This window comes from Penaeus vannamei, chromosome 37, assembly GCF_042767895.1.
Source record: "Penaeus vannamei isolate JL-2024 chromosome 37, ASM4276789v1, whole genome shotgun sequence".
NCBI classification, from domain to species: Eukaryota; Metazoa; Arthropoda; class Malacostraca; order Decapoda; family Penaeidae; genus Penaeus; species Penaeus vannamei.
In genome coordinates, this window is record NC_091585.1 from 28,538,075 (window position 1) to 28,550,574 (window position 12,500).

Genomic DNA, 12,500 nt, shown 5'->3' on the forward strand with positions numbered 1-12,500 from the left:
CCGCTGGCTCGCAATCAGGGCCGTGTTATGCGTCCGTGTGCTTGTACTCCCAAGCAGAGGGTATGTAATGACGTGAGAGCCTAAACCTTGGCAGTAGAAGCGGCCAAAGGAATGAGGAAAAGAAAATAATAACCCAATGGAACAGCACAGGATGTTTTGTAAACAAATAAACGCCCGTGGAAGGCGAGTCCAATAACCAAGAAACGAAATATACAAAAAAGACATGGTTCACTCATTAATATTCATGAAGAGATGCCAGACCCCTTCTCCACACCCGTACATATCTCTGAAAAGGAGGGGCAGCTTTTTTCAACGCCCACGGGAGGAGTCGACACTTATATTTCGTAGGCCTTGATCTATTGGCAGTGCCGAGGCTTTTTTCATCTTGCGAATCTTGTTTTTCTTGTTCGTGGTTGCGAGCTGGTTTCTCTCGAAGGGCAAGGGCATGCCGAGGCGTTGCGTAACGCAGTTGAGAAACGGCGTCGAGTCGACCACCCGGCCCGAACGAAGGTGGATTATACCATTATGTGTAGACATGTTTTAATAGTTCCTAGAGAAAAATAAAACTTTAACTACATTTCAGTCATCTCCATTCGACAAGTGAGATTTCTCTTCACATTCTTGCTCTCTTTCTTCTTCTTCTGAGAAATCTCTTTGCCTTTTGTTCTTTCTAATCCTTCTCTCGTCCTCCCCCAGAGCTGGCATCCGCAGGAGACGCGTTGGAGGAACTGCTGGAGCTCCGGCAGCACATCCTACAGCTGTGTCCGCATCCTGTCATCAACGGAAGTAGGTTTTCAATAAGATTTACGCCCGTTGTTCCTCTCTGTCTGTCTCTCGCTGTCTAGAATGTAGATATTTATTTTCTCATCCGTATTCTTCATATCTTATTTTACACTTTAGGAAGGAAGACAAGTGTTTGGATCTCAGGAATTTCTGAACTTTTCGAAAGCTGTGCTTGAATTAACGTTACATTCCCTCATAATTTTCCTGACCCAAATTGTTCAGTGTTAAATAGCTTCTCATTGTGTTCCCCATTTGCTGCGATTTAGCTCTGCCATTGCTGTGCATCTTGTTATAACGCCAACAGCAAAACAGCAAATAGATAAATGTTTTGAAAATAGCCTTCCCTCCCGCCGAACGAAAATCGTCCGTATCCCCTTGTTAAAAGAACTATTCACGCATCCTGTAGCCTTGAGCAGATTATGCCTTGGGTAATAAACCTCAATTGATTCATGGAATCCAATCCGTCTTCCTCATAACTGGCTAGAAAAAGTCTGTCTAATTTAGCGCATGAACAGTGTGATTTTATGTTTTACGCTCGCAGTGCACCATTATTTTTGCATTAGATCATTTCTTTCTTAAGTGACGTATTATGATGTTGGTAGAATTTGTTAGGCCTCTTTGTTGTTCACTTGATTTGTTCTTATTAATTTAGAATTAGTCTAATCTTAATCCAAATGAGTAGACGTGAAGTTGCTTTTTTCTTGACTCGAACGTGCCTTGCCTCATTTGCTGTTTTTCATTTAATTCCTTTGTTTTTTATTTAATTTTTATTTCTCCAAGTAGACTTTTTTTGGTAACATTGCTATGCTTGTATGTTACAGTAGTGCATTCTTTTTTCTTTTTATTTGGTCTGAATAGCCTTTGGTTTGCTGGAATCGAACGGTGAGAGCGAGAGCCGCGGCCAGGCGCAAGGGTCCGCCGCCCACCAGGTACAGACATTTTTTTCTTTGGTTAATTAACCTGTTTTCTTATGTTTGTTTGTCTGCCTTTTCTGTGTCTGCTTCGGCTGTGATGTATGATTCATTTACCGTTTATTTATTTCCGTAATTGCTCTTTCCATTGTTTTTTATGATTTATTGCTTATCTTGGTGGAGATGGAGGTGACAGTTGTGTGTGTGGGCGGGTGGGTGTGGGTGTGCATACAGTACAGTACCAACGGTACGTATAAGCTCACTAATCTCCTCCCGTCGGACACACATGAATTTGAATTCAATACCAATTTTGACAATATAATGATTGTACCTTTGCGAATAAATTCAATTTTATTTTTCATTTACGACCTGAAGTTATTTCTTTAAATCCTGCTTTTATTCAGTTCCTCTTGATTTGCATATTAATGACCGATTTGCACCCTGACGCGCCGTCCCCCGCGACCCGCCTCCCTAAGCCCAAAATCCACCCAAATGTGACTCCGCCCCCTCCCCCCAGGACAAGCTCGGGCTGGGCGCTGATTGGTCGAGCGCCGTGGAGGAGGAGTGCCAGGAGAGCCTCAGGATCATCGATCACGTGACCAAGGTGGAGAAGTGGACGCTGGTCGACTCCATCTACTTCACCATGACGGCTGTGACCACCATCGGTACGAAGGCGCGGTGTTTTTGGCCATCTGTTTATTGAACTTGGTTTCCCTGTTTATTGTGTTTCGTCTTATTCTCTTCGTTTCTTATAAGCTCCAAGTTGTCTCATGAAGCTTTTTCAGGAATCGAAGTCCCTCAGCCGGACTTTGGCTGCTGCGGCTCCGGGAATCCCTCGGGCCTTCCGCGGCTCCCCGAAACCCTCGCCTTGGCGCTCGGCGTCGCGTCCCGGTCGCTGCGACGACGACCGGCTTCCAAGTTTGCGCTGACCTAAATTTTGGAAAACGAAGTTACTTTTCTCAACTTCACAAAAGAAAGGTCATTAGGAAACCATTGAAGTATTTGATATGCACGCATATTTACTAGAAGCGAAATATTGCAGAAGCTTTAAATAACGGAAAAAGTACTTGATTACTCTGCTCATTTTCTCTTCGCAAGGCTGTGCAAAATTTCAAATGCATTTCTCAGGTTTAGTCAAAACATTTTTTCGTATTACATTTATTTGTATGCAAAATGGAAGTTTCATGAGACTTTGCATCTTATTGTATCCACCGAGAGTGAACTTTGTGTCCGAATCAGATAACTAGATACCACCAATGATCGGAGGTATTCACTTGTATTACTGATTAACTTATATCATCAAATCAAGAAACACACGCTATGTACCTTTAGAATAAAACTGTGTATGAACGAACTCACGATGCCATTCGCAACGCATGAAATAAATTCCTCTCTGAGCCCACGGGGCGCTCATCTGGAGCATCCCGCGCTCGGACTGGCTGGCCGGAGGGACTCAAAGGCGAACGCTTTGACCCAAAATGAAAAGACGCTTGAATAGGTTCCAATTGCGTGCGCATAAAGGGCAAACATGTATCAAAGTGTATCAAATTGCTTAGGGGTTTCGGGGAAGCTATTAAAAAGGCCTTTTCACAATTTAGATTTCTTCTCGGTGGCGGCAAAGTCATTTTTTCCTAATTACGCTATTATTTTTATTCGCCAATTTTCACAATAAATGTTAAGCGTTTCTGTAGGAGTTTAGGTCTTGTCATTTGTTGCTTTGGTGTTGCTGTCCTGAAGGGGCGGGGAGTTCATTCCGCGCCGCAACCGCCAGCCGTTCGGAGCCCTTGGTCCCAGCGCGATTCTGCTCCGCCCGGAGCCGCAGGCGCCGTCGCCCGGCCGGGAGACGCATCCCTCCGGCAGTTCCAGCACTCACCCCTCCCCTTCCTCTCCCACGCCCAGGCTACGGCCACATCTCGCCCGCGACGCGCTACGGGCGGCTGTTCTGCGTGCTGTACTCGCTGGTGGGCGTGCCGCTGACCTGCATCCTGATGGCGTACTCGTCCGAGATGCTGTCCAACCGCATGCTGCAGCTGTACACCTCGGCCAGGGTGAGTCCGCCGAGTCGCTCGGCGCCGTTGACTCTCAGGCTCAGTGGCTCTGGCTCAGTCAGCCGTTGCCGCTGGGTCGGCGAGTCTGAATCAGTGTTAATTACTCTCAGTCAGTTACTCTCAGTCAGTTACTCTCAGTCATCAGTCATGGAGATAATCTTTTGCAATGTCTAACGAACGGCCCTCATTACCCGCCTCCGTAACCTCCTCCTCCGAAGAAATACGAGGCAAAACTAACCTTCCTGTCCCCCCCTCCCGCGCCCCCGCCCGGCCCCCCCTCCCCCCAGCAGAAGCGGCACCAGCGCCACCGCAAGACGCTCCTCTACGGCATCACCTGGATCTACCTCAGCGTCGGCTTCATCGTGTTCATGTTCCTGCCGTCGCTGGCGCTGTCCAAGCTGGAGGACTGGAGCTACGAGGACGCCCTCTACTACACCTTCATCACGCTCAGCACCATCGGCTTCGGAGACCTCGTGGCAGGTGAGGCGGCGCCCATGGCCCCCGGGCTGCGGCCCTGGCACGCCGAGTGCCACTGCGTTTAGTTGCTGCAGTTTTTCGTCATCGTCACCCTCATTATTACAGTCATTATATAGTATTATGTATATACTTTTTTTGGGGGGCAAATAGGTGTTATTATAACCGAAATTATCTTTTTTTCTTCTTTTGTAACAGTCTCCCCTTTCTTTCCCCACACTTTTGCCGTTTTCTTTCATCGATTTGCATCTTCCCTTCCGCCATCCGATTTCCTTCTCCCTCTTTCCCTCGCCTCTTCCCTCTTGTCTTGTCTCTTCCGTGAGTTCTTCTCCTTGTCTTTCCTTGCCATTCCTCGCCGTCTTCCCTTCCGCCGCGCTGACCCTTCGCCTCCTCCCGCAGGATACCGCAAAGACCAGCCCTACAGCGAGGTCTACAAGCTAGCCATCGTCGTGTGGATCATGATGGCCCTCGGCTACTGGTTCCTGCTGCTCAACTTCCTGCAGAAGGCGCTGAAGAGCAACGTGCCCCGCAGGATCAAGAAGACCTTCAGGTCGAAGAGGATCGCGAAGCAGGCAGAGTTCTTCCGGCAGCTCGTGGGCAGGGTGAGTGCGGACGGGGAAGGGGGGGGGGGGTGAGGGGAGGGAGCTGGGGGTGAGGACGGGTGACAGGACGAGTGAGGGGCAGGTTAGGGTGAGTGAGGGTGAGTCGAAGCGGGTTCGGCCTCTGGGTCTCCTATCCGTTTCCCTTCATGTCATGTCACTCAGTTTTCGAACGATATATTTTCCTTTTACTATTTGAGGTAGTGTCAAAGGAAAAAACACGTCAAAGAACAAATTTTAAGTATTTTTTGTGAAAGTTTCATAATTTATGTCAGTCATTCAACTTTTGTGGTTGACTCATTTGTAAACTAACTGGAAGAAGTTACTTTGATGCTAACTTAGCCCAGCCAGACAAGGTCACTGGCATCCCAAGAGGGAGCCGCCACAGCTGACTGTGGGTGGCCTGAAATGACGCGGGTTGACGCTCGTCGAAGCGGGCGCGGCCTCCTGTGGCTCGTTTAACCGGCGCTTCCTCTGCAGGTGAAGCTCGGCCAGCGCAAGGCGTCGCTGGTGGACGGCGACCGCGGCGTGGTGGCGCTCATGGTGGAGGTGGCCGGCGCCTTCGTGGGCGACGAGCCCGGCAGGACGTCCAGGAAGCAGAGCCTCAGGATCGACTGCACGCAGGGTGAGCAGGGGGGGGAGGGGTGCAGGCCGGGCGGCCGCACTCGCTGGGAATTTTCATGGGCTCTTTATCTCAAGTATAATTTAATGTCTTGTATTCTGCCCATATCTGGATGATGCATCTTCACAGCTGTTGCCTCATGCACAGCCGGTCACGCACCTAATGCAGTCGCACGTGAGCGACAAGCGAGCCCCTGGCGGCGGCCTCCGCATGCGGCCGCCGCACTGCTCTTTTGAGATGGTTCAGCCACGTGAGCCTCTGACCTTCTTCCCGCAGGCAACGACGACTCCGACAGCGAGGCCAACGAGCCGCTGACGCTGTCCGACCTGCTGGACGTGAACGTGGTGCTGCGCTCCGACTCCATGCCCGCCATCAGGAACCTGGTGGCGCAGACGGGCACGCCGGCCGAGGAGTACTCGCAGAGCCTGCACGGCATCATGACGGGCGCGGCGGAGGTCGAGGGCCAGGGCGGCGACGCCGAGGGAGGCCAGGCGGTCGAGAACTTCCCCGACGAGGTGGTGCTGCCGCTGCGGGAGGTGCTGCATCTGGTGTCGCTCGTGGCGTCCGTGGAGGAGCAGGTGCACAACACGTGCGCGGACGACGACGCCACGGCCTGCAGCAGCACCACACTGCAGGAGGACCCCACCGACTCCACGCCCTCCATCGTGACCTTTGACCCCCGCGAGAACGTGCCGCTGCTCAGGGACATCTTCCACTACAAACACAACCACCACGCCAAGAGCGCCTTCTGCAACGGCATCAAGATGAAGTCGCGCATGCGCACGCTGAGCCAGCGCGAGGAGGAGGAGATCGACGAGGTGCTCAACGAGGTGTTCGACGTGAGCACGGACGCAGAGGAGGACGAGGAGGAGGACACGGAGGGCGACAACGAGAGCCAGTTGGAGGATGACGACGAGGACGACGACGACGAGGACGAGGGCGAGCACGCCCGGAGGCTGGGCGAAGGGCCCAAGACACTGCAGGACGTCGAGGCTGGCAACTACTGCACGCGCGGCAAGATCGGCTGCGTGCACAAGAGGTAGGAGCGGCCGCCGCGCGAGAAGAGGAATCCCCGCAGGACGCGACGAGAGCCGCCGGGCGCCGCGCGACCCTGAAGCAGCCCTTCTGGCCCCGGACCGGCGCTCCTCGCACCCTCTCGCGTCGAGACGCCCAGGACTTCCACGCTGCTTCCACGTCTCCGAGCCGCGCTTCGATGTCGGCGTCTCTGATGGACATATTTATCAATGGTTTCCTTCGTGTCCGTCCTCGCCACGCATTCTTCTTCTCGCAGGCCAGCCGCATGGAAGGCGGGCGTCCCAGACGAAGCTGGACTCCCGTGATAGCATGTCACGTCTCCTTCTGCAGATGCATACCATGTGCCTTAATATGTATCTGCCAGCGTATCTGAACGTCTGTCAGTCTATTTTCCGATCTGTATTTCTGTGCAGCTGTTTCTCTCTTTTCCGCAAATGTAAAAGAGACAGAAAACCGAAGGCAACTTTAAGGGGAGACTTTCTCAAATGCGCAGTCGAACTATTTCTTTGCTCTGGTGATGTGTAAAGACAGCTGTGTGTTAGGGAGAAATTAGCTACAATGTATTACTGTATAGTATTATTGTTTTAGACTACAACTAGACTGACTTGTAATTAGATGTAGTACGTAAGATATAAAGATTTGTAAGATTTAACACTTTCTTGTTAACAAGAATATAAGTGATTTCACAAGATGAATGCAGCAAGGTAAAATTTAGTAACATAATACAATGAGTAATTACCAAGGTCTTATTCTGTATAATTGAGCTGTAGCAAAAAAATATGTTAACATTTCTTTATAAGAATATGAAAAATCTGTAAAAATCATAAACAGGAAACCAAGCTTGGGACGACTTCGCGGACTGACCTGCCTTCCGACTTTAAGGGAAGGCTTGCAGTTCCAACACGTCGAGTTCCTGAACAATATTATTCTTTTTCATTATATGAAAGCAATATACAGTGCGATGGCCATGCGTGCTTGTCCACGCAGCAGGCCGTTCAGTCTAATGTGATGATAGCGGTAAGAAGCCTCGAGGCCCCAGTCATTAAAATTTGGTGACGTTATCAACATATGTTACGTCATTTCAAGATATGATGTAATGGACAGGTGTGATACCAGTCCTGGAACTGACGTCATAAGCAGGTGAGATACCAATCCAGAGAGGATGGTATACACGTGCGGCATCAGTCTCAGATACTATGTCATTAACAAGTGTGATGTCTGTCCCAGGTAGATCATGTGTAGGTGTGATCGAGTCCCAGATGCGATGCCATTAGGAGGTATGATGTCATGAACAAGGGTGATATTAATCACAGCATGATGTCACGAAAAGGCATGATGCCAGTCCCAGGTGTAATCAACAGGTGTGATATTAATCGTAGAATAGTGATATCAAAAGGTGCGGTGTCTTCCCGGTATGATGTCAGTCCCAGCTGTGACGTCATACGCAGAGGCAGCATCCCAGAATGCTTTTGAATGTTTATCGGTTAGGAAGTTGTATATCATTTTGTATCATGTGTTTCTGTTCGTTGTCAATCTGATCGACTGATGAAAAGATTGACAGCTAGATGAATATTCATTTTTTCTTTACGTAAAGATTGGTATATAGCGACTCCAGTGGACTGATGTAACTAGGCTTCACCAATTAGGAGGTCTTAGAAATCTTTAAAAAGTGCTTCAGCCAATCAGACGACCGCATTTCGTCACGCCATGAAACGGCCTTTCTGATTGGCTGTAAGTGTATATAAGGATGACGTATCCGTTGAAACCGACGCTGTGATTGGTTGATTGTGAATGTAGCACTGACCTCACGCGCATCTTACCTCAAACGTAGATTTTGTAGAATGTAGAGCAACTGGGAGCACTGGCGAGTAATGTATTGCTGTGAGATATATATTTTTTCGTGGACTAAAGATGTCTTTCATACCGCCGGTTCTTCTCGTTTGTCTCTCGCTTGAGAGTCGACGTCGGAGTGCATTCGGGATGGCAGATGGCAGGCTGACCTTTGCATCGGCCTGCCAACGTTCGATCGAGTTGTGAAGAAACTTTTGTAGTGAGTTTATTAATGAATTAGCCAGTTCACGCAGTCATCTCTTATTGTAAGCCTTGAACTTTTTTCTCACTAAAGTCAGCCTGATTTCTGCGTGCGCAGTGTCTTCTTTTGGGCAACTCAGACCATTCAGTATTACATTTACGAGTTGAGATTTAAGTCGCAGGTGGAAGGGAACCGCTTCGCTTCGTAGAGCCGAAATCGCCAATCTGAGAATCCCTTGGAAGAGAGAGCCACACTCCCGCTTGCCTCCTGCTTCGTTCTCGCGGCTTCGGGCGGCCGAGTCCAGTTCAGGCAACCTGCGGACGGCGCCAGGGCGGGGTCCTGCCGTCGGGAACAGAATGTCATCAAGGCTTCTGGTAGTTTGCTTTCCTTGAGGAAATAAATCATGCAGAGGCCTGAGAATGCTGACGCGCAGCTTTTAGATCAAGTATTTATGTATTATTTTCTCTTCCGATTCAGAACTTTCATCCGTAAGCCATTTTAGACGGCGCTTGATGATGAAGTGGCTCTTCTGCCCCGCTGCCCAGGGCGCTCCTCGCCAACCCTTTGCGCCTCACTCGCGCCCGCTTGCTCTCGCCTCCCTGCTTGCACCCGCCCCTCCGCTCGCACCCATGCCCTCCGCCTGTGCCCACGCCTGCGCCGTCCACATTCTGCCCTTCCACCTCCTGCCGCAGATGCGCTGCGAGCCCTCCTCCGCCTTCGTGCCCCCAGCCACGCTCAGAGACCCTCATCCTGGATGCATCACCATGGAGGTGCACCCGTTTGGGAAGGCTTCATCCGTCTCAAACCGCTGTGAGCTGACTGTCCAGATGCATCCGCCTAGGACCAGGTGCATCCGCCCAGAGCAGCTCAACCTATTAGCGCCTGCCTCTTCCAGCGCTCTCTGCGAAGAGCCAGCTTCACCCAGCTGTACCCTCCTAGGACTAGGTTCATCCGTCTGTACCCGCGTATAACTAGTTTCAGCCAGTTGCATCCGCCTCGAACCAGTTTCCTGCGGCTGCAACCAGTTCGAGCCTGTCCACCCAGCTGCGTCTGCCTAAGACCAGCGTCCTTCAGCTTCATCCGCGAAGAGCTACTTCCATCCTTCAGAACCAGCTTCACCCGCTCGCCCGACCACCACCCATTCCAGCCAGAGTCTTTCGAGATACTTCTACACTGAACAACACTTTCCAGACCGTTGTCCGTGTGGAGACGTATATATATAGAAGATTGTTAAGTCATATTGTTATATATTTCTCATATTCCTTTTTTTCTCTCTCCATCTATATATATACATATATATGTATGTATACATATATATATATATATACATATATATATATATATATATATATGTATGTATGTATGTATGTATGTATGTATGTATATATATCCATCTCTTTCTCCCTCCCTCTTTATTCCCCTCCTCTGCCCTTGGCTCTGGTCCAAGCTGTGTCTGCGCTCAGATTCTTTCGTTTCCCGATTCTCTGATTTTATCGATTGATTCATTTCTTCGCGGTCAGTGGGAGAAAAAAAAGGCTGAAGCGCGAGACATTTTTATTTGCGATTCAATCCGACCCTGATTAGGCTGACTAACCTAAAATGACTACGATCGATTTTGATCTTAAGTGTTATATTACCATAATCATATACTTTAAAGTTCAGGATGACGTATGTGTTTTTAAAGCCTTTGACTAAAGCATTTCTGTAGGTAATGCTTTTTCACTAAAAAGAGATTTATTTTTGTAGGATATGAATATGTATATTCTTTACGTCTGACTCAGGTAGAGTTTTCTACTGTCGGTTGAGGACGCACGTTGCCTATTCTGTTTTTGATCAAGGAGAGCTGGGTCGTCACCTTTTTTGCTCTCGCTGAGGTCACAGAAAAAACAGGGTTTTCACCTTTTCTTCTTCTCCTGAAGGTTCAGAGAGGACAGGGATATCGCCCTTTCTCCTCTCTCCTGAAGGCCCAGAGAGAACGGGGTTGTCACCTTTTCTCCTTTCTCCTGAAGGCCCAGAAAGGACAGGGTTATCACCTTTTTACTCTCTCCTGAAGGTTTAGAGAAAATAAGGTTATTACTCTACTCCCCTCTTTTGGGGTTGCAGATGGCGAGGCGTAGTGATCAACTGTGCATTCCTGATTTTGATTAGTTTTTGATATGTTCGATTTTTATTTCATCGTGTCTGAACTATCCTCCTCCTCCCTCCCTCCCTCTCTCTCTCTCTCTCTCTCTCTCTCTCTCTCTCTCTCTCTCTCTCTCTCTCTCTCTCTCTCTCTCTCTCTCTCTCTCTCTCTCTCTCTCTCCTCCATATGCAGCACTTCGTACCATCATTCACATCTCTTATAATCCAATTGATTCGTGCAAATTGCCCCAACCAGACAACCCTCAGACCCCCCCCCCCCCATTCCCACGTATCAGAAACCGCTCCTTCCTTCGCCTCCGCCAGGGATCCGGGACTGAGTGTCTCGAGAGCTCCTCGCGTCTCCCTCCCTGCGCGCCAATGGCATTTCTAGCATTCGATCCCCATTTCATCCCAATATATTTCTGATCTGTTTTTCAGCGACCATCTGTTTTATTTATTAATGTTTTATTCTGCAAATCACACAAGACCCATTTTGTATCGCTGCGTTTCGCTTCATTTCCATTTCGTTGGTTCGCCTCCGGGATCTCCTGCGCCGACAACAGACGGCGTCGCCAGGCGCCTTGGGGAGGGAGAAACCGCACACACCAATATATATATATATATATATATATATATATATATATATATATATATATATATATATATATATATATATATATATATATACACACGCGTGTGTGCACATATATTTATATATGTAAGTGCCAAGCACCAAGGCCTCGCGGCCCGGTGCCCCCCTCAATACCCAGCACTGCATACGTGTGCGCATCTATGCATTGTCTCTGTATCCAAGTATTGTGTAGTGCCAACGCTGTATTATATTTTTTCAAACATATAACAAAATTATATACGTCCGAGTAGTATATCTAATAATAATCAAAATAAAATATCATTGGCATGTTACAACTTGTTTCCTTATCCACTCCCAAAGACAGGCAAACCAGACGCCAACTGGAGCCTCTAAGGTAGTGGGGCTTCGCCTTAGTTACCAAAGTATTAATGCTGATTAAGAATACCAAAGTTATTAACATCTAAGCAAATGAATTTGAAATGTGAAAGTATTTGGGCTGCCAGGGCCAATCTGAACAGGATTTTGGGTCGCAACCAAATAAGGGCAAAGAACCACTGCTTTAAAGGGACTTCTCGGTTGTCCGATGACGCTGAGGGCGAAGGAGGCCTTGAACTCATTGCGCTGCGCCCTCCCGCTCGCCAGTGGCTCTCGACGTCTGACCTCGCCGCCTGAGGACTTCTACAAGTTCCTATGCAACTGTGAACATGTGCGTATTGTTTGTCTACACACAGACATAGCAACTGCAACAAGTGTATTATTTGATCAAGGGTATTTATGTAATTATATCCTTATACACCATTTTTCACCTCATTTGCAAACCCAACACATTTTACTCTGCTCTGGACAATCTCACAGCCTGCGTGTTCTGATCTGATCTGTTCTCCATGAAGGTTGGAGCGAAAGAGCGTTTCTATGTCTTCACTTCATATGAGTACGAAAATATTGTATTTACTTTTCCTTTACACAGTAAGATATTTGTACACATTTTCTTACAATATCATATAGTATCGTATTGTAGCGATACGAAGGTAGAAATTGGTTATGATAATAAACTTCATGAATGCGGTTTCTCTGGTGAATTCATGTAGACCCCACTGAAAGATTACCATGCAATCCAAGCCATGTCATGACCCAAAGCAGTAATTACATATATATACATATACATGTATATATATACACACACAAATACGTATATGTCGAATTCAAGAAAATAAAAATATATTCTTACTGAATTACTACTGCCAGTTTGTCAAAAGAGATTCAAATAAAAATGTTGATGTTAC

General features: G+C 48.2%; 1 protein-coding gene across 5 annotated transcripts in view; it reads left to right on the top strand.

Moving 5' to 3' along the window:
- Window positions 1-10,800, top strand: part of LOC113827728 (uncharacterized) — a 105,339-nt gene extending 94,539 nt beyond the window's left edge. For 3 of the 5 annotated variants that reach the window (XM_070115562.1, XM_070115563.1, XM_070115561.1), the window contains exons 3-10: window positions 697-786; window positions 1,642-1,712; window positions 2,212-2,359; window positions 3,594-3,742; window positions 3,961-4,222; window positions 4,616-4,818; window positions 5,296-5,440; window positions 5,714-10,800. In XM_070115562.1, coding sequence (XP_069971663.1) covers window positions 697-786; window positions 1,642-1,712; window positions 2,212-2,359; window positions 3,594-3,742; window positions 3,961-4,222; window positions 4,616-4,818; window positions 5,296-5,440; window positions 5,714-6,480 — 1,835 coding nt within the window. In that variant the 3' untranslated portion in view covers window positions 6,481-10,800. The remainder of the gene's footprint in view (window positions 1-696; window positions 787-1,641; window positions 1,713-2,211; window positions 2,360-3,593; window positions 3,743-3,960; window positions 4,223-4,615; window positions 4,819-5,295; window positions 5,441-5,713) is intronic. The other 2 variants (XM_070115565.1, XM_070115564.1) reach the window with 1 other exon arrangement.
- Window positions 10,801-12,500: the final 1,700 nt, after the last annotated feature.